This window comes from Nesoenas mayeri (genome assembly GCF_963082525.1).
Source record: "Nesoenas mayeri genome assembly, chromosome: Z".
NCBI lineage: Eukaryota > Metazoa > Chordata > Aves > Columbiformes > Columbidae > Nesoenas > Nesoenas mayeri.
In genome coordinates this window covers 3,188,199-3,209,267 of record NC_137542.1, presented here as the reverse complement: position 1 = coordinate 3,209,267, position 21,069 = coordinate 3,188,199, and the positions used below count along the sequence as shown (strand labels likewise).

Genomic DNA, 21,069 nt, shown 5'->3' with positions numbered 1-21,069 from the left:
GTACGAAAAGCTATCAAATTTTTAAAAATACTGCAGGTTTCAGAACATAAATTTGATTTTGTAGAAGACTATGCTTGTGCTAAGATTCTTGGCTTCAGTATAATCATTCAAAGTAGCACAGGTGATGAATAGAATCCTTTTGGTTGGAAGACACCTTTAAGATTATTGAGTCCAACCATAACCTAAATCTAGCACTAAACCACGTACATAAGAGCTTTCATGACTTCAGTGCTAGTTTGGCCCACTCAAGAATACAATTGAGAAACAAAACTGTATTTCATACCTAAGGAATATTAAAAATTAGATGGATGAAATGGATCAGTTGTTGTGTCCAGGAAGCCCAGAAAGGCTGCGAAATCTCCATCCCTGAACATAATCAAAAGCCACCTGGACATGGTCCTGAGCAACAGACCCTGAATGGCCTTGCTTGAGCAGAACTTTGGACCAGATGACCTTCAAAGGTCCCTTCTAAGCTCAACCATTCTGTGATTCTGTGAAACAAACACCTTTAATTGCTATTGAGAGATCCTACTCACTCTGTTGCTTAACTGCTTGCTTGGTGACGTTATCAGGTTCTATCTCAGCTGGTGTTTGAGACTGTATCTTCTAAGAGAGTTGCGGAAAATGTATAGATTCTGCTGGAAAATTATTTCAGGGATTCACTGAGTGTGCCAAATTATGGTCACAGAATCACAGAATCTCAGAATATCAGGGGTTGAAGGGCCCTGGAAAGCTCATCCAGTGCAATCCCCCCATGGAGCAGGAACACCCAGATGAGGTTACACAGGAAGGTGTCCAGGCGGGTTGGAATGTCTGCACAGAAGGAGACTCCACAACCCCTCTGGGCAGCCTGGGCCAGTGTTCTGTTACCCTCACTGAGAAGAAGTTTCTTCTCAAATTTAAGTGAAACCTTCTGTGTTCCAGTTTGAACCCATTACCCCTTGTCCTGTCACTGGTTGTCACCGAGAAGAGCCTGGCTCCATCCTCCTGACACTGCCCCTTTCCACATTGATCCCCATGAATGAGTCCCCCCTCAGTGTCCTCTTGTCCAGCTCCAGAGCCCCAGCTCCCTCAGCCTTTCCTCACACGGGAGATGCTCCACTCCCTGCAGCATCTTGGTGGCTGCGCTGGACTCTCTGCAGCAGTTCCCTGTCCTGCTGGAACTGAGGGGCCACAACTGGACACAAGATTCCAGGTGTGGTCTCCCCAGGGCAGAGCAGAGGGGCAGGAGAACCTCTCTGACCTACTGACCACCCCCTTCTAACCCACCCCAGGTACCATTGGCTTCCTGGCCACAAGGGCCCAGTGCTGGCTCATGGTCACCCTGCTGTCCTCAGGACTCCCAGGTCCCTTTCCCCTATGCTGCTCAGTGATCTGGAGGAGCTGACACAGAATGCAGTCCCAGAGGCTTGCAGGACTGGCTGGACAGAGTACACCATGTCCACCTAACCAAACCCAGAAGGTACACCAGGCATACCAGTGAAAGATTGACTCCTAGGTGTATATTATACCAGTATTGCCTCTAAGCTTAATTAGCAGCACTGACCTGACAAACAGAAGGGCTGGGTGAGTTACACCCTCTTAATAAGGACAGCAGTGACCACATACTCCCTAGACATAGTGACTCCCAAGCTGTCCCTTGGGCTGCTCCGTTGTGCGTCATCTCCAGAGTAGGTCAATGGCAATAAAGCACGTACTGATCTCCAGGGAGGTCACAGAAAACCCTGATCTCTCATGCCGTAGAGAGCTCTCTTTAGCTACCATCTCCATATTCTCCAAGACATCATCTTATATGCGTAATTTGATCCTTTTTCAGGAGTAAGTCATGTTCCTGTCACATCTTTATAAATAATTATAACTTTAATAAATGGAAAGGGTAAGGAAAGACAGGACATTTTTTTTTTAAAAAAAGGGAGGGAGCATTTGGCATCAGTGTGCAAATGACATATAATTTCCAACAACTTGAGGAGGAATAGTTATCTTGCCTTTAAGGCTTGTTCATTTATTTTAAAAATATATTTCTCAAAATTTAATTTGTGGTTTCAGGAGCTAAGTATAGAAAATTGCATAATGCCCTTTTAGACTTTGGTGACTAAGACTGATCCCATTAAATGAATATAGCATGCATGGAGTTTGTTAAAATATAATTTGTTCCATTGCAACAGTTTAAATCTCTCCAACATTGGTTAGGCTAAAATATAACATACGTGGTTTTAAGGTGCAAATGTTGTTTTCCTTAGGATGGAATAAGGAGATAAGAACCAACAGAACTCTATAAAGGTTACTCTGGGAATAAAGTTAAAGAATTTGTGGTTTGTAAAGCATATCCTTATGCAAAAACTTTTTTTTTTTTTTTATAATTTCACTTATGATGGTTTGAGGGTTTTTTTTATGTTTACAAACAGAATCTTTTTTCCACTTTTTTTCCCTCAGATGCTTCATTCCAAATGCCTACGCTGCGCTCTTCACCGCTGCTCTGGTGCCATTAATGTGCTTGGTGGTGGTTTTCGTGGTGTTCATCCACGCCTACCAGGTGACCCCGCAATGGAAAGCGTACGATGATATATTCAGGGGAAGAACAAATGCTGCAGGTATGATTTGTTGGCTACCCCTACGCAAACAATTCTGGCTTTCAGAACGGTACTGACTGTTCTTTCCAGTTCAGAAAACCCCACTAGAAACCACAGGGATACCTACTCGTTTAAGTTTAAGCGTGTTAGTGGTCCCTTTGATATCTGTGAGATAACTTTAATGATGAAAGTCATGCAGAGGCTTAACTGTCTTAGGAGGCAAAAAAGTGTTAAACCAAATTAATTAGTCTGGTTTAATAAAGAATATAGCAATAAAACACAGCATCGCCCTGGTCAGAGCAATGTCTTGTGTTTTGTGGTATATTCAATGGCTGCTCAGTCACCCACTGTCTGCATGTTGGAGTGTTTGGAGTTAATGTCTCTGTTTTGAAATTTCCTAGTGCTACTCGCAGCTGAAATGTGCTCACAAGAAAAGGTCTGTCGTGAGCAAAACAGGAAGCATCGGTCGGTCTCCTCTGTCAGAACAATTTCAGATACAATAACATTCCCAAAATAAAGTCGTACCAGTTTACACCAATACCATAATAACAAGACACTGTGGGAAGCTTGCAATATTCCTTTTGTTTTCATGGTGCTTTTGGAAAAAAAATCTCAGTTTTATAAACAAGTGCAAATATACAGATTTTAATACAAGTGTGCCTATTTTCTCCCTGACTGCATGAAGCCAGTTAGATTTTATGGACTTGTGAAAGATCCCTGAATCATTGTTCTCAATTCATTAAAAAAAAGCAAATGAACCTAAAAGAGACAGTGAATTATTAAAAAATTCCATTGAGTAGTCCAGTGCTGGTAAGTGCACAGATTTATAAAGAGTAGCTGTCTTGTTCAAATGCTCAAATCTGCAGTGATAGTTGTATTATTAAGTGAGGAGTTCTGGGGTATTTTTTACATTTTAATTATAAAAAAATATAGTCTTTTATGAAAAAATGAAAATAAATGTTAAATATTTATTATCATCTGGACATTTCTTCAAATATTAACTTATTTCTTAGTGACAAAATGTCAGCTTGACTAAGAGCTATATGAATTTGGATAAAGTCTGATAAACATAGCTTGTAAGTATAATGCTCAAGAAAAAATAGCAGAAAGTACTAACAGAAGTTGTATCTACATGATGTAAAGACATGAAATAATAGGGTTGAAATAAAACTTTGGTTTAATGTAGGTTTCAGGGTGTTTTCTGTCTCAAATAGAGTCCAGAAAATGGTATAGATAGTGATGAGGTATCAGAAGAAAACAGAGAAAAAATCAGGAATAGAGGTGTTCAGTAAAATGTCAATAACAGCTCCTTTTTTTTGTTGTTTTAAAGCAGGTTGCAACTTCTAATGCTTGTGCACCTGCGTGGCAAACTGGTGTTTTTCTACCATAGGGCTTTTGCAAGCACAAATGAAAGTACCTTGTGCTGCGTGGGTGCGAGCAAGTTGGAGAGAGGCTGTTTTAGAGAAGAAAAAGGGCTGTCGAGCTGCCTGCTGAGGTTCATGGTGCCTGGGGCTGTACAAGGGCTCTCTGTGCACCTGTGTTTGTCGTGTGTTCCAGAAAGAAGGCCAGGCAATTTCTGCAGTTTGTAACATTACCTGTAACTACATAACATGGTACCAGCTCCTAACTAAAGGCCTCTGGCTTTCTAACTGAATATTTCCCTCCTGAAATGTGAGATGGTGGTAGTATATTTACATTATTTTGCATGTTTTATGGACATATCGTACTTTTAAAGACATATTCAAAGCCAGCTTGCAGTAAGGCCTACTACCACTTTTAAATTTTGAATCTTACCGTATGACCCACCCTTTGGAGAAGAAAAGATCGGACAATGCCCTCAAATTCATGGTGTGAAATTTGGGGTTTCCCTGTGCAGGGACAGGAGTTGGACTCAATGATCCTTGTGGGTCCCTTCCCACTCAGGACATTCAATGGTTCTATGATGAGTTCTCTCCACCGATTCCATGTTCTCACTGTGAAATTTGGGGTTGTCCTGTGCAGGGACAGGAGTTGGACTCAATGATCCTTGTGGGTCCCTTCCCACTCAGGACATTCAATGGTTCTATGATGAGTTCTCTCCACTGATTCCATGTTCTCACAAACATCATCATCTTCATGATGCTATCCTGCTTCTGCAACAGGGAGTGGGTCCTGGTTCACACCTACACCTTGTTTCAGTGCAGCTTACAAGATCCTATGGCGTAGGAAAGTCTTTCAGCACAAGCACCCATTATTTTACTGTTTTGTTATGGCAGTGCATATGCCATGGTTTCTCTCTGTTTCATCCAAACGCAGAAGAAAGATGGTCCTACCCAGCAACAATTGTCTATGTTTAGTGTCCTAATGTAGCTTGTCTCTGGCTGTCATCCCCGTATTGGTTTACTCTCTGTTCAGTCACCCACAACAATGAATTCCTACAGCACAAAAACCCCAGACTTTCCCAGTTTCAAGCCTGAAGTTCAGTACCCGAACTTCCCCACCTTGAACAGTACAGTAAGTAATGAAACAAAATAATAAATCACTGCTTTGAAAAGCCATTCTCCATTAGTCACCCTTTCTGGAAAGAGAATAAAATTCCAGGTGAATGATACTTTAAAAAATTATGACATATCAAGTGCAGAGAGCTGTAAACACAGACAAAAATGTTTTTAAATATGCTTTCACATCCGCTAGTAATTGTTGACAGCTGTTCATTAAAATTCCAGAAAGCAAAGATATTGCAGAAAAGAAAAAGTGCCACATGTAATTATCATTTATACATAGATATTAAAACAAACACCTATTTGCATGTGAATATTTGAACTACTGCTGTTTATTCCCTGTCTGGGACTCATCCAGTTAGAAGACAGTTAAAATTGCAGCCTGATACCAATGACCCCATATGGATTCTGCAATAATTCATGCAAAACATTACTGAATGTTGTCAATAAAAATAAAATAACAAGGTCACTGCCTTGCATATTACCATAAAACACAAACAGGGGTTGGATATGCAGACCTGAAAGAAAATAGAGACATTGCCTGGCTTCTAAGTGTACAATCTTTTGGTCATTTCATAGATTGTAGGAAAAGCATCTTAAACTATAGCTGGTAGCTCTGGAGTTCCATGTTTATGATCTCTGCTTGAGGAAGGCTTTTACACTTAAATAGAAATTTAACAGAAATAGGAACAGTAAAATACATCCTCATTTGTCATGTACTGGGTTATTTTTCAAGCAAATTGAGTATGCAAGTGGCTGAGCTAAAAGCTGAGTAAAAAATTTCTTTATTACTCTCTCTTCTCCCATTGTTGGAATACTCTGGAGCTTACCTTGCAAACAAAGTTCATTTTGAGCTATCCAGAACCACAGAATCATAGATGTTTTGGCTTGAACAGGATCTTTAAAGATCATCTAGTCCAATCCCCCTGCCATGGGCAGGGACACCTTCCAGTAGATCATATTCCTTAAAACCCCACCCAACATGGCCTTGAACACTTCTGAATCTGAAATATCCACAGCTTCTCTGGACAATCCATTCACATGTCTTGCCACCCTCATTATAAAAAATTTGGTTTTTTACACATTCTAAATCGACCCTCTTCAACTTAAAACTATTACCTCTTGTCCTGTCAGGCACTGGTAAAACATCTTCCTCTGCCTTTTTTGTAAGCCCTCTTTATATATTGAAAGGCAACACTAAAGTCTCCCTGAAGCCTTCTCTTCTCCAGGCTGAACAACCTCAACTCTCTCAGCCTTTCTCCATAGGAGAAGTTTTCCATCCCTCTGATCATTCTCATGGCCCCACTGTAGACTCACTCCAGCAGGTCCATGTGTGTCCTGTGCTGAGGACCCAGAGCTGGACCAGCACTGCAGGGGGGTCTCAGCAGAGCGGAGCAGAGGGGCAGGATCCACCAAACCTGCTGCCCACGGGGCAGGGGATGCAGCCCAGGACACCATTGGCTTCTGGGCTGTGAGCGCACATGGCGGTTCATGGCCGATCTCTCAGCCCGGTGCCCCCAAGTCCTTCTCCTGGGGGCTACTTCCAATTCCTTCATCTCCCAGTCTGTACTGATACTGATAATTGCCCCAACCCACATGCAGGACCTTGCATTTGGCCTTGTTGAACTTCATGAGGTTCACATGGGCCCACTTCTCAAGCCTGCCCAGGTGCCCCTGGATGTCATCCCTTCCCTCCATTATATCAACTACACCGCTCAGCTTGGTACCATCCACAAACTTGATGAGAGTGCGCTCGATCCCACTATGTCATTAATAAAGACATTGAACAGTACTGGTTGCAGTACGGACCTCTGAAGGACATCAGTTGTTACTGATCTACATTGGGACATTGGGCTGTTGACTGCAATTTTTTGGATGTGGCCATGCAGCAGATTCCTTATCCATCAAGTAGTCCATCCATCAAAACTGTATCTCTCCAATATAGAGACAAGGTTGTGTGAGTCCATGTTAAAGGCCTTAGAGGAGTCAAGACAGATGACATCCGTTGCTCTTCCTTTATTTACCAGCACAGTCAGTCCATTGCAAAGGGCAACTAGATTAGTCTTCTACAGCTATTGGAATAGATTTCATCTGCTGTAGTAGAACATCTTCCTGAACTTTGGTAGCAGTACTGTGTTTTACTATTTTGTTCTGTCTGTGGGAGCAGAGACTTGTTATCCACACTAAAGGGGACTCCCATGTATTTTTGCCACTAAGAACAGCATAACAATGCTGGGTTTCACCATCCTAAGAGAAAAAATTTGCCCCTTGGTAACTGCAAAACGGATCTGCTTATACACGATTAAATAGTTTATTGGAAATCTATAGAATATAATTGTGGTTTTTTTAACCACAATATTTATATATTTATACGCAGCTCTTCATTTATTAGTTGTACCTCCTTTTCTGTCATGTATATGTTCTTCCTAGTCCTCTGGATTTATCCTGGGTATATACTCTTGAGTAGAGTCACATCTGGTCTGGTCGTTTGCAGGTTTTCAGGAAAACATCATGGTCACAGGACCGCTAGCCCTGCAAAACTCTGCTTTTAGTAATAGTTGTCAATTCTCTAGGCAGTAGTCTGCAATCTTCTCAGAGAGCTTGTCATACTCTTTTCTTATTCCTGGGATATCACTGTAGAAGAATAGGATTAAAACAAAGTTATAGTGGAGAATAAACACAAATAAATAGAATTTGCCAAATCCAAATTTAAGCAATACGCACACTTCTCATCGCCCTGTCTGGGACACCAAATAAATGAGGTTTCCCTTTCATGTTCTTTTTTACTGCTCCAGAATTGCTCTGTTACTAGTTATGTTGTTCTACGTGGCAACTAATGTAGCTTGCTTAGGTCAGAGAATTTTCCTCAAGCAGAAGGCTAGAAGAAAGGGCAATAGGACAATCAATAATTAATTACCTCTTAGATCAGGCAGCTCTTCCTCCTCAAAAGTGAGTGCTGGAAAATAGTGTGAATACTGTTTTATGAAGTATGTCAACTCTGCCTCTAGTAAACCTTTCCTAAGCTGTACATCGAGTTTGCCGGACAAGAGACTTCAGTTTGAACTGGTTCAGTTTACCAGCCGTTCAGCAAACATGTTCTGTTGACTGATTATTCTGCTATATATATAGAAGCCAACTTCTCAAAAATTAGCCTTGACAGAAGCCAAGTCAGAAGCGTGCATTGGGTGAACAAATATTTAAGTTTGCAACAGGAAAGACTGCTTATGAAAGAAGTCAGGTGGTAGAAAAGCAGGATGGTTGGACTTGGCTGGAGTAACTGGAGGGTGAAATACACATACATAAGAGATTGTTGCTTTCTCTTGACAGTCCTAATATGCAAATACAGAAATTGGAGGTGAAAAAGACAGCAATCCAATACACATTATTTTATTTTCCAACTGTTTGCTAACCTTTCATAATTTCACAAAAAGAATTGGAAAATATAACAGGAAAATTTGAATTGAAAGATCACCTGCATTGCTTTTCTGATAATACCTTTGTGAATGGATGACTTGAATTTATTGAACAAAATGTGGTGGCATAATTTTCGTGCCCTACACATAAACATGCAGTAGAATTTACCTGGTTCAGATATCATCATTGTGAATGTGCCAGAAGTAATTTAAAGATTAAAACTTCATGTTGCCAAAATAAAACTTCATAAAGAATGCCTTAGATATTTAGCCATAAAAAATTAACTATCATCTTGCATGTTCCTTCATATGTATTTCTTTGATGTATTTACTGCCACACAATTCCAGATCATGACAGAACATGTTTGATGGTCCAGTGATAAATTCTACCATCTGATCTTCTCAAGAAACAAACTGTACAAAATGCAAGTGCAGGACATTCCAACCATGCTTCTGTGCTCAGGAAATGATGCTGAGGACAGGGCTTTCAATTCTGAGTGAGAATGTATATCTAAACGTGTAGTTACATGTCTTCCTTTTCCTGTGATCTATATGCTAAAATCTTTATCTTGCATCATAAGATACATATCACATGTGTGAGAAAACTGGAGGAACCGTGAGTTGCAGGGGTGCGTTTATCTTGAGATGACAACATGCATCTAGGAATCAGGACCCAGATGTTGGCTGCTGCTGAACTAAGAGTTATGTAGAGTACTCACAGTATTAATCACAGCCATGTATTGGATATAATATTTTAGTCTTTGTAGTGATCCAGGGTCTTTTTTATATTTTTAGTGATTAGGAGAAAAATAAATCTTTAGCTCTGTGATTTTTACATACACAGTTAAGACAAAATGCACAAGGATAATTACAAGCTGAAATAAAGAACAAAGATCTGAGAAGGATAATAACTTAAATGCATCATCTGCACTCATGTAATTTACATTGTTTGCACTGTTTCACATGCCCAAATTAGCTTTTTCCTTTAAAGAAATCTGCAGAAGCAAGTTAATTTGCATGAGTTGTGTCTGTACAGTTGTGAATTTAGCACTCATTCAATATTTTGCATAATACTTCTGGATAGTTTTATTATACGGAGATAAGTAAATTCAAACCTTTTTTTAATTTTTTTTTCTGTAATTCTGGGATTTGCCGTGTTTCCTGTATAACAGTAATAGCATGAGCTAAAATAAGATGCCTGGTCTTTCATTTGATTATACCATAAGGTGTCTTAAAGTTGTATGACAAAGTTTGCCAAAAAACTGAGATTTAGTGGAAAGGTTAGAGAGGTCAGTCTTCTATGTATATATTCTTTATGCTTAATGGGAGGTGTGCTTATTTTTTTGGGAGGTATTCTTTAGTTTCAAACTCTTCCTTGTCACAAGGAGCAGCAGATCAAAAAATAAAAAAGAAGCAAAACCAACATTTTAACAGCTTTGCTGCTTCTTGTCTTTAGAAATTATGAATAGTTTTGTCCAGTTGGATTTCATGGACACGTGCCTACCAGCTTTCTGATCTTCGGTATCAGCTACTGTTAAATTCTGCACATATTTAACATTCCCGATCTGGAATGAGAGGATTTGTCATGAGTCACTGATTACACGTTGTTGTTGGTGGTGGTATTTCGTCCTTTGAACTCTGAGGAAATCTGTTAGCTACATTGTTTTGGCAACAAAGTCATGTTATCAAACTCCCTTTCTACAGCAGTTGTCAAAGGCAATTGAAAAAGGAGCCAGCAGGATTTGGAACACGGTTATTCAAGTTTATCAGGGGAAAAAAAAAGGTCTTGTGGTATTTTCATAGTTATGTTGCTAAGTTTAACCCATCATTTCTTAAGCAATAGCTTGTAAATGTTTTACTAATTTAAGTCTCCCACAAATTGGTGAAATTCTGTGAAGGAATACATTCTCCCCCATCACCTAGAAAAAAATGTTTGTTAAGATCTTTCAGTTTTTGCAGCAGATCTTCGTGTCTAGCCAAGAATAATTAAAAGCAATTAAAGTGCATTATCAGTTTAACAACCTAAGGGAAAGGCACATAGTAAATATTTATAGGTAAACTCAGAAATCTTTGACTCCGTAATATTCAATTGCTTCTCTTATTGACTTTCCTATTTTTAGAAAAGAAAAAATAAACACTTCAGGCAATAAAAAAAGACGTAATATGGTCCAACACAGTGGTGAGAATACAAGCATTTGGATAAATTATTAAAGCATAGTGCATTATTTTCCATAGTTAAATTGTCTAGGTGTTTACTGCAAAGGCACACTTAGCATTGCACTTCAGAGTTTTAATAGTATTTAATAATTTCCAGTTTTATTAATTTCTGTTTGATCTAATGTTTTTCATTGCTCAGAGTCGTTGTCATTGTCCTGGAGAATTTTATCTGTGATATCAGATATGGAAGACTGAAGCAAACCTTCAGGTAGTCTGCTTTACAGTTTTGTAACGAAACAGACTGAATACATAAAGTTAAGGAATAGTTCTAACTCTACTGACAAAAAATGGAAAATTTTCAGTTCCAGAATATGGAGCTTATTTTCTTTTGAATTACATTTCTATTCTAGGAGGAAGGTAATATATTACACTCCAAAATAAATAATCTAATTTGAACTGAAAAGTTATGCTTTTCTCTGGCTGGCAGTAGCAAAAACATCATCAAAACCCACCTGCTTGACTGAACGCGGTGTTCTGAAGGGACTAATCCTGATGTCCTAAAGAGAGCTCCAGTGCTGGCAATCTATAAAAGCAGTGTGTTGTTTTGAGTTCATTTCAGTTATTTTTCCTAGTGGTGCTACGGATTTTCTCAGAGCAATGAGCTAATCATCATTTCATAGGTCTTATGACTTATTTCTGTTTTCGTGCCTTTGTTCAAGTGAGTTGTTGGTTCATTCGCAGAGTAGGTTTTCTCTCTGCCCAAGTGCTCATCCATTGTTTTTTCCTAACTGTAAAGTAGAAAATATATAGCAAGAAAGCATTTTTAAAGAATATTTTACTATGAACCACAGGCAGTTGTTGGCTGAAATCGTGCAGGAGGATTTTCATTGCTGCTTCCTTCCCTGTTAAAAGATGTTGTGGCAGGCACCATCAGATTATTCTTTCATAATTGACAGGCACTACACAGGGATAAGAGAAGTTAGCAATGTGAACTGTCCCATCGTTAGCTGAAATTATCACGACACATATATAATTCCACCTCAATCTTCAACGTGCCATTAGGTGAACCATCAAAGGCGTGATGGTGGATCACCATGGAGAACACTGCAAGGCTCCTCGTTGCCTTCTTGTTCCCCTTTGCAGCTTCTTCCATTTATTTCTTCTTCATCCCTCCTCACCATCCCATCCTTGGACTACCAAGAGGCCACAGAGTTGTTAGTGCTGTCACGTGCAGGGGCAGAGTTTGGCAGGTACCTCCTTCCCATGCACCAAAATTGGTGTATCCTGCATATGAAGTGAGTTAGTGTTCAGGGTACTTTTGACACTAGAAAATCATTTTTCCTTGACTCTTCTTTCTCTGCAGTGTCTAAACCAACACCATTCACTGGTAGAATCTATTCCAGGCCCCAGCTATGAATAAACGTTAAGCGCTCTCATCCAGTGTTATAAAAGTTAGTTCTCACTATTTTCCAGTCCTTTTGGGCACATAGATGTGACAACTGTTGAAGAGGGTGGCTGGACCACAGTCCTGTGGTGGTAAACTTCTCTGTGGACCTTGATGAGCTGCTGCAACCTGCAGGTTGTAGTAGATGAAGGTGTAGACAGGAGCCCCACTATTAGATTAATTCTCTTCATAGGTCAGTACACGGTAGCTCAACAGAAGATGAACTTAAAACTCTTCACCATAGTGTTTCATTGTAAGGTTTATTTCAAAAACATAATTCTGTGTGTTTATTTTGTTACAGATTTAAAGGTGAAAGTATAGCTGTTTGGAAATGTTCTAGGTCTTTTTGTTTCCTTCCGTTTCTTGTTCTTGCTTCTGCTATAAAGAAACCAAACAATAAACATAAGGCAAGCAGCCAAGCACTCTGGCATTTTATTACCTGAATCTTACACTACTTCTTTGGAGTTCCTTGCCACTAGATACTCTGAATTACCCAAGTTCACCATAATTAGTGCAAGATGAGTTTGTGAAAGAGAAGTCCCCTGAAGATTACTGAATAGAAACTGTGTCTGGTTCAGGAAGCTCCCAAATTGTAAATGGGGAAAATGCTGGGAGAAATATCACATCTGGGCAGCTTTTTTGGCCCTTGTTGGAGGCAAGGCCAGATAAACTTTTATTCATATCCAGTACAGCTCCTATTAAGTTCCCATTGAGGTAAACCAGTTTTTCCAGCACTTTAATACTTTCCCTGGTTCATGACTTTTGTAATCTAATCCAAACCCATCATGAAAATATTGCAGCCTATTTTTCACATTCTCACCAGCATTATTTTTATGTAAACTGCTGAACAAAATCTTGAGTTTATTCTAAGGACTCCCCTTCTGTAGTAAAACCACAGTTTTACCACCCATAAAAACCAATTCCAATGTACTGCAGCCCTCAGAACAGTAAGCATTGCAGAAAAATAAATTTTACACATAAGTTAATAAGGAAAATATTATTTTCTCAGCAATGGGTAGGAAACAAGAAACAGTGGACACATTTAGTTGTTTGGTAAATTGAGTGTATGTAATTTCACCTCATCAAATAACAAGCTGGACTATGGTAAGTTTTCGAGCTCTAAAAACCTGCAACTAGTTCTGCATAAGCTGTGTTTATCTGTATTGATACAATTACATACAACTCAGACAATTTTTCTCAAGCTTGTAGTTAAGCAAAAGCGGAGATATTTCAGGGACAGGCATGAACAGTCCGGATGGTGATGTATGCATGCATACATATATATATTATATATATTTAAGGAGTGGGTGGACTGACTGTTGCTTAAATATAACCTTTCATCATTCCTAGTACTAAAAAAAAGGTGTGATAATGGTGTCAAAAAAAAGTGTGGATCAGCATGATTTGAATATATAATGCCCAACAGAGCTGCTTGATGATGTTTCCCCTACATCACACTGATGCTGAGTTGGCTGCTCCACAGCGGTCTTTTATGTGCCAAGGTTTGCTCAAATAGTCTTAGGGTGACTCCTTGCACTTGGGTTTAGAGCAAAATTCTTGTCGGTGAAGGTTCACCTGCTCAAAAATACCCTTTGAGTTGGTTTGGGAGGGAGCCATTGGTTTTCTTTCCATTGAAGGAAACCATCCATAGCTAGACCGTCTATTTTGGTTCATTTCAAGCCTATTTATTGGCATCCTTTTCCTTTTGCAGGCCTGGTTTTACAAATGTAAAAGACATTGTTGATTTTCTGATGTATCTGTTTTATTAATTGAGCTTTTTTTTTTTTATTAACTACAACAAATTGTCTGATCAAAATGGGTTAAGAGAACTCAAATAGCTGAGACTTTAAGTGCTGACAGTTTCAACTCTGTATTAACCCTTTACAATACTGATAATGAAACAATTGTGACTGACAGAGTAAAAGCTGGATTGTAAATTATATAAACATTCAGCATCTGGCAAAAAGCAGGTATCTTCAGGCCATCTTTATTGTTATAATGCACACATAAATTGACTTATTTGTACTGAGTAGTATTAATTACATAAACTCTTACCTGAATTACTGAAGGTACACACTATGGAGATCTTGTTAGCTTGATTTTGGAGATCAGTGAACTTGATTCTGTATCACACGTACTAACTTTATTCCAATGAAATGGCACTGAATTTATCAATTTTCCTCCTCCCCTACACTTGAAAATAACAAAGCCAGAGCATTGTACATCAAAATTATATGATCTAGATATATTGCTCCATTTCCTTTAGCTTTGTGTACACAGCTATTTCAGTGAGCTCTGGTTTCAACAATCTGGAGGTGCTGGGTTCTGATTAGTATTGTGTTATTTTTCCTCAGGTAATATTTACATCAGCAGAAATCATGGTGTTAATTTTTGGCATGTTCTACTACTTGCAATTTGTCCTACACAATTTGCCTTCTTCCCTCTCCTGCCACCCACCTGAGCTGAACCACATTGCAAAGTAATGCAAAAGCCAAATCATTATTCAACATTCTGAGATAATTCTTTTAATTGTTAGCTTTGGTTTATGTACAGTATTAGAATTATGTGCATTGGCAATAGTTAATTGCCTGTCCATTCCTTCAGTTGAGCTTCACAAGCAGCTAAATTTTATTGCATTAATTTGCGACCTAAGCAATAAGATTGTGTCATTCCATTAATATATGTGAACAAATAATTAGTTACTCCACAAGTAATAGCTGAATTTAACTTTAGAATTACATTTACAAAGAGCAGCATTTCTTGATGTATGTTTTCTTTTTTTTTTTTTTATTTTGGTAATTTTTTTATTATTATAACCTCAGTACTTTGAGATTACAAGTTCTTTGCTGATTTTTGTCAACATTTTTAAGTACATATCTAGAAAGTATCTGGATTCATTAGTGTACGCACTGTGGTTATAAAAGAAATATTTGATGATCTACACCTTACTGGACCACCTGGTACTTTAGAACGCTTTGCACTTTTAATTATTGTAAAAGCATTTTGATGTTGGTCATGTATGTCAGTAGCTGTTAGAGAAAAGCTTGTTTCAACATCTGTCAAGGCCACAAGGAGTTTTTTGATAGTGCCCAAGAGACTTTGGGACATATGCTTTGCATGTCAGGAATACTAGTGACCCTGGAGTGAGGTTTGAGAAATACGTTGCATTTCCATTCTACTCATCCAGTGAAATCAAGTTCCTCCCCGACAAATAACAGAGGTGCAGAGCCTTAATCTGATGCTGCTCTGAAAAACCCAAATGTATTATTAGCATTATGTTCTGGATCAGGGATTCTCGGGAAGTCTCAGACCATTAATGGTTTTTCGCCAGACCGCACCTCCCCGTGGGACAAGTGATTCAGGTGCTTAATGAGCATCAGCTGTCATTTGAGAAAACCACAGTTATCCGTTCTGGCCTCCATCTATCTCTTCATAAGTAGTAGATCTTCCACAGGTCCTATGTTGTATGTAATGGTCACGTACAGATACTTTAGATCTCCCGTGACATAAAATACGTGACTCTAATGCCATTCCAAGGCACAGATACCCACCACAATGCCTCTTCACGTCCTGCTGGAGGTTGCCAGATGCTCACAGTGCTGCATCCTCCATCCACGGAGACCACAGAAACAGCACCATTTACAAATGACCAAACCAGAAAGGATTTACATCGTGTCCTCAGACATCAATAGGAAAACAGGAGTACCTTAGCAATTATTAAAACTGAGCTTTCAAACACTTTTCCTTAGGGAATCTGATTTTCTTAATGCTGTTATGTCCTTTTCTTTCCAGTAAAACCGAGTAAGTTGATGGGGTTTTTTGTTTGCCTTTGTTTATTTGTTTGGTTTTTTCTCCATAGAAAAATCATGACTTTGTTAACTGCTCCAAAGAGCTAAGTTTATTTTAATATTTTGGTTTTATTTCCTCTAGTCCTAGGCTACCACTACGCTAGCGTAACATTAATTTATATGCATAACGCAGTATCTCACTATAATTCATTAAGGAAATATGTGTCTTTCTTAAATATTATGTCGTACTATCAAGCAGTGGTTGCAAAACAGTCCAGGCTGAGGTTTGCACCCCAGGTTTTACTGAGCAATACTGGGCTTTAGTAAACTTTAGGAACACGGTATCTTCTCGCATTGTGCTTCGCTTCAAGTCATTTCCTTGTTTATAAAAATATACACACACATTTCTGCCAAATAAATAGTTACAGCCCTGAAGCATCTACTGCCTGACTTTGGCTTTTTCCTGCATTCAGGATGCGCTCGGCATTTGTACAGTATTAAACAAAATGCCCAAAGTGCCCCCAAACTGCTGTTTCGGGAATGCCGTCTGCCAAAAGTGCGTCCCCACTATTTGCTGATGCCACGTAATTAATTAAAAGAGGGGCAGTGCGAGGCCAAGCTCCTCAAACACGGACTTTGGAGCATCCCCATGAATACGGTCAACACGGTGGGGTCAGCAACAGGAGCGGGTGGGGGCGAAAGATAATTTCTGCTGCCCTTTCTGCAAACTTTGTCCATGCGGACGTGGCTTCCCGCCAGCATTCCTTTCATGTTGTAAATACAGTAGGGAATACAAAATGCCGTTGTATTTATGTGTGCTTAAGGATGGATCCTGCACGTATTTTTGAAGGCGAGTGGAGTTAACTGGCGCAAAGTCTGTCGTTGTGGGGCTCCTTGGCTGAGTGGAGGTTGTCACTTTAAAGTTTTGTAGGGCCAGATGCCTTCTCATGTTCAGCTTGCACTAAAATTAACAAAAAAATCAGAGAATAAGCTATTCTTACAATTTCCATGTAATTCTGTAAATTGCCAGAGCCGTGGCAGTTTTTGTATTAATAATGGTTTGGAGGTTTTTTTTCCTTTCCCCTTTCCTCTCAATTCTTGAAAATGTGTTTCCTCCCGACATTTCCAGTGCTTGCCAGGAGCCCTCCCGTGCTCCCCCTGAGCTCAGCATGTTTTCTGACCCCACGTGTGCTCGTCCCACCTGCAAACCACACACGCCTGGTTTGCCGAGCTGAGCTGTGCCCCCTTGGCCCCTCCATCTCCATGTCCTATATCTGGCCATGCCCTTCTAGTGGTCTCCTGGTCCCATTTGGGTTCCCTAAAGCCCTGGGAACCCCAACTGCTGGGGCACGTGAAGGGCTGCCCATTGCTGCAGAACAAACTCCAAGGTTGGCCAGAAACAGCGGAACTGGGTCCTGCAACGGTGATGCTTTAAAAAAAGTAGTGTTTTTTTCCCCAGAGCTCAAACAGCTGAAATTCTGTGTTTGTGGTTTTCAGAGATCCCATTGGTCTTGTACCTCTTTGCCCTGATTTCTGTCACCTGGCTGTGGGGAGGACTGCACCTGGCTTACCGGCACCTCTGGATGTTGGTCTTCTTCATCATCTTCAACAGCCTGCAGGTAAGAGATGGCACCTTTTCCTTCGGTGCTTTGGCAGAGCTGGGGGTCATCTCCCCCACTCATATATTGGGCATTTCAACTTCAGCAGAAGCATTAGTTTTGTGTTCTGTTTATTTCTGAAATAAATGCAAATTAAACCAAGGGATGCATTGTTTTGAAACAATAGCAGTACAATTGCATAGACTTAATTTCACAGCTAATACATTGGGAAAGAAAGTCGCTTGCTTTTGTATGTGATATATTACTGGGATAGTTATAGCAGTAAAACTGAAATATCTGCAGCCTTTGCAAAAATATTGTGTATTTCAATTTTCTGTATCTGTTAACTCTACTTAAAAGAAAAAAACATATATATAACCATATATTGATTTTTTGTTGTTGTTGTTATTAGAGGTGACCCTCAAAGCTTAGGTTTTCTCTTGCAGTATACGTATTGGTAAAGCAAAGCTCTTTTCATTGGAAAAAAAAATCAAATACAGACTAGATGTTGATTATGAGTTTTAAAAATGCAAATAGCCTTTTGCAGAATTTTAAACATGCAAGTGCTTCAGCTGGACTCAGTGCTGCATGACACTGAATTCAATGCTATACTGCACATTATGGAACTGTTCATAGAACAGAGGATACTATATCACAGATGACAAAATTATGTCTGGAAACAGGGAAATGATGAGGAAATAAAAATAGATGTATCCAGATTCATGGTGTGCAAGTTCCTCTGCCGTTTTTACAAGAGAAATAGGTGTGTTACCATGTTTGATTTATCTTTATTAAAAATCCTTACACCTCATCAAATAAAAATGAATTTAAAAGATATAGTTTCACATAACAGATTTATTTTAGATTTGAATTCAAAAGGTGGGAGTTTCCTTAAGGAGAAATCTAAACATTTCCAAAATGTACATGTCAGAAGTATTTTTATAAATGGAGAAAAAAAACAAGTAGCTTATTCTCTTTGCAATACATTTAATTATTCATTACATATTGCCATATAAATATTTTGTGTATATTGACTTATATTGGCTCAGAAGGGTTATTGCTAGAATCTGATCTGTGTTTGTGTTACACTGATCTATCTCACATACAAATTTTTCAAAGGGGTAATTAATTATAATTGAGATTTTATGGCAGGGGTAGAACAGTGCCAGAGCACTGTAATATGCATGCATATTTGCTTTAAAATAAAATTGCTTTATTGCCAGGGCGTATTTAGAGAAGAGGAATATGAGTACTTTGTGAAAATTATAATTCTTTGACGAATTGTTGACCCTTCTGTGTAACTGCCAAAAGAGACTTTTTATTAGTCTGCTTTACATAACTTGAAATTTCATTTTATTCAAGTAAAGTTCTAAGCCATAGAATTATTATTATTATTAATGTTGCCAGTTTCAAGATGCCAATTCACGCAATAGGGTCAAGAAGTAAAACAGGATGTTGAAAGCAAGTTGTGTAACATATGAGACCCACAAGATCTGTGGGGATTTATTGTGTCAGTGGTTCAATATGATAGCAGGTGATATGAAAAACACAGATATAAAAGTGTGCCTAGAATTTTGTTTAAGTCATGACTGCTGCTTGCGATGCACCACTCCAAAGTTAGGATTTTGTTTAGATACAGTTAAAAGTGAGATTAAATATTTTCTTAATTTATGTGAGGTTTTTCAGTTACTTAAATTTACTGCTCTTTATATAGTTTTATTTCCATTCATACACTCAAAAATTATCGAGTTTTAGGAAGTTCATTTTCTTTCTCTTTCTCTCTTTCTCTCTTTCTTTCTTTCTTTCTCTCTCCCTCTTTCTTTTCTTTTCTTTTCTTTTCTTTCTTTCTTTCTTTCTTTCTTTCTTTCTTTTTCTTTCTTTCTCTTTCTCTCTTTCTTTCTTTATTGCTTCCTCCCTCCCTCCCTCCCTCCCTCCCTTCCTTTCCTTTCCTTTCCTTTCCTTTCCTTTCCTTTCCTTTCCTTTCCTTTCCTTTCCTTTCCTTTCCTTTCCTTTCCTTTCCTTTCCTTTCCTTTCCTTTCCTTTCCTTTCCTTTCCTTTCCTTTCCTTTCCTTTCCTTTCCTTTCCTTTCCTTTCCTTTCCTTTCCTTTCCTTTCCTTTCCGTTCCTCCTGTTTGATAGCTGTCTGGTCTCTTATCAGCATTGCTTGTCCCTACAAGAGGTATATAACAATAAGACATGTATGTAGTACATAACTCCTGTGTGCTCCTGATGGAACTTTTCAATGGGTATTGTAATGTCAGAAATATTTCTACCACAGTTCCACGCAACCCAATAAATTCATGTTTCTGTGGGTATTGTTTTGGTACTCAAGGACCCGACATAAATAACTATCAAGAGCTCTCTTTGTCCATGGGCTCTATGCTGCAGCAGTATGGGGTCATGCACAAAGATCAAATAACCTCTGTGGGCAGGTGCATTTCTAATTTTTCAGAGGCATGTCCCCAAATACGTCTTCACCCTCAACTGGACAGCTGGGAAATGTATATTCAGAAACTTCGTTAGGAATCCTTGCGTTCCGTCGTTATCGCCGCTGTGCAACCCCGTGCATGGAGCAGAGCCCTAATTTCAAACCCATGGTGATGCCACATTTTCCTGCCCATAATTCTTCTTTTAACTCTCTGCCAGCCTGAGCAATAGCTTCACCAATGGTTATCATCCCTATTCTATCCTAATTACACCAATATTGGTCTTCCACATCAAAAGGAGAAAGGTGTTATCTTTTGCTATTCCTAGCCCTAGAGAATCTGTAAAACCTCGAATATAAAATAAATGTTCCTTTTTGAAAGGAGATGTGATAATTCCATAATAATGTATACTCTCCTCCTGCTTAATATTTTAAATTAAAAACATGGAGGTCTGTAGCGCCAACTCAAACAGCTATGGAGAAATCAAGTTCAATTTTTAAAAACTTTTATTACCCTTTGCCAGAATTTTCAGCCTTAATGGCACAGTATCCACTAGCTTTTATTACTAGATGTTGGAAATTACTTTTTAAAGCCTAAAGTTACCAAATATTTAAAAGGAAAAGATACCTTGTTAGGGTTGGTTACCCTCAGAACATTAAAAATATGGAGTAGCTCTTTCATGTTACTACAAGTTTTATGCTTGTTTGTTTCAATAGGTGTTTGCCTTCAGTGCTTTGTTAATAACTGCAATAAAATAAGTTTAAAAACATTTCCTGGAACACTCCACATTTTAAATAACCGCCCCACATATATTGTTTTAAACTTAGCATTTATCTTACCAGGAAACAGACAAACTGATGGGTGATCCAGGTGAGGAGACACTCAGCATGAAAACAGGGAAGGAACAAGGTGAAGAGACCGTAAATTTCCTTAATCTATGCTTTTCATCAAATAACCAGAAACCCAAAATTTTCTTACTTAGAAAAAATGTCAGTATGCAAGCGATGTAGAAGAAAATTATGTATTACAAATTCTGCATACTGAATAAATGAAGGTTTTGTTTTAAGCAGGTACAGCGGTATAAAGCCCTCTCCAGTGTCCTTTGCACCTTTAAGCTCAGTCTGGGTGTTTGGGAATGGGAGAGGAAAATGTGACTTAACACTGGGTAATACATTTTCATAATGATTTTGGGAG

The 21,069-nt window shown here is 38.8% G+C and overlaps 1 protein-coding gene across 1 annotated transcript in view; it reads left to right on the top strand.

The window, feature by feature from the left end:
* The window catches only part of ADGRV1 (adhesion G protein-coupled receptor V1), a gene marked incomplete at both ends in the record, with an annotated part of 263,072 nt that overhangs the window by 207,050 nt on the left and 34,953 nt on the right, over positions 1-21,069 (top strand). Inside the window, 2 exons of the mRNA XM_080362309.1 lie at positions 2,434-2,591; positions 17,350-17,471. Coding sequence (XP_080218435.1) covers positions 2,434-2,591; positions 17,350-17,471 — 280 coding nt within the window. The remainder of the gene's footprint in view (positions 1-2,433; positions 2,592-17,349; positions 17,472-21,069) is intronic.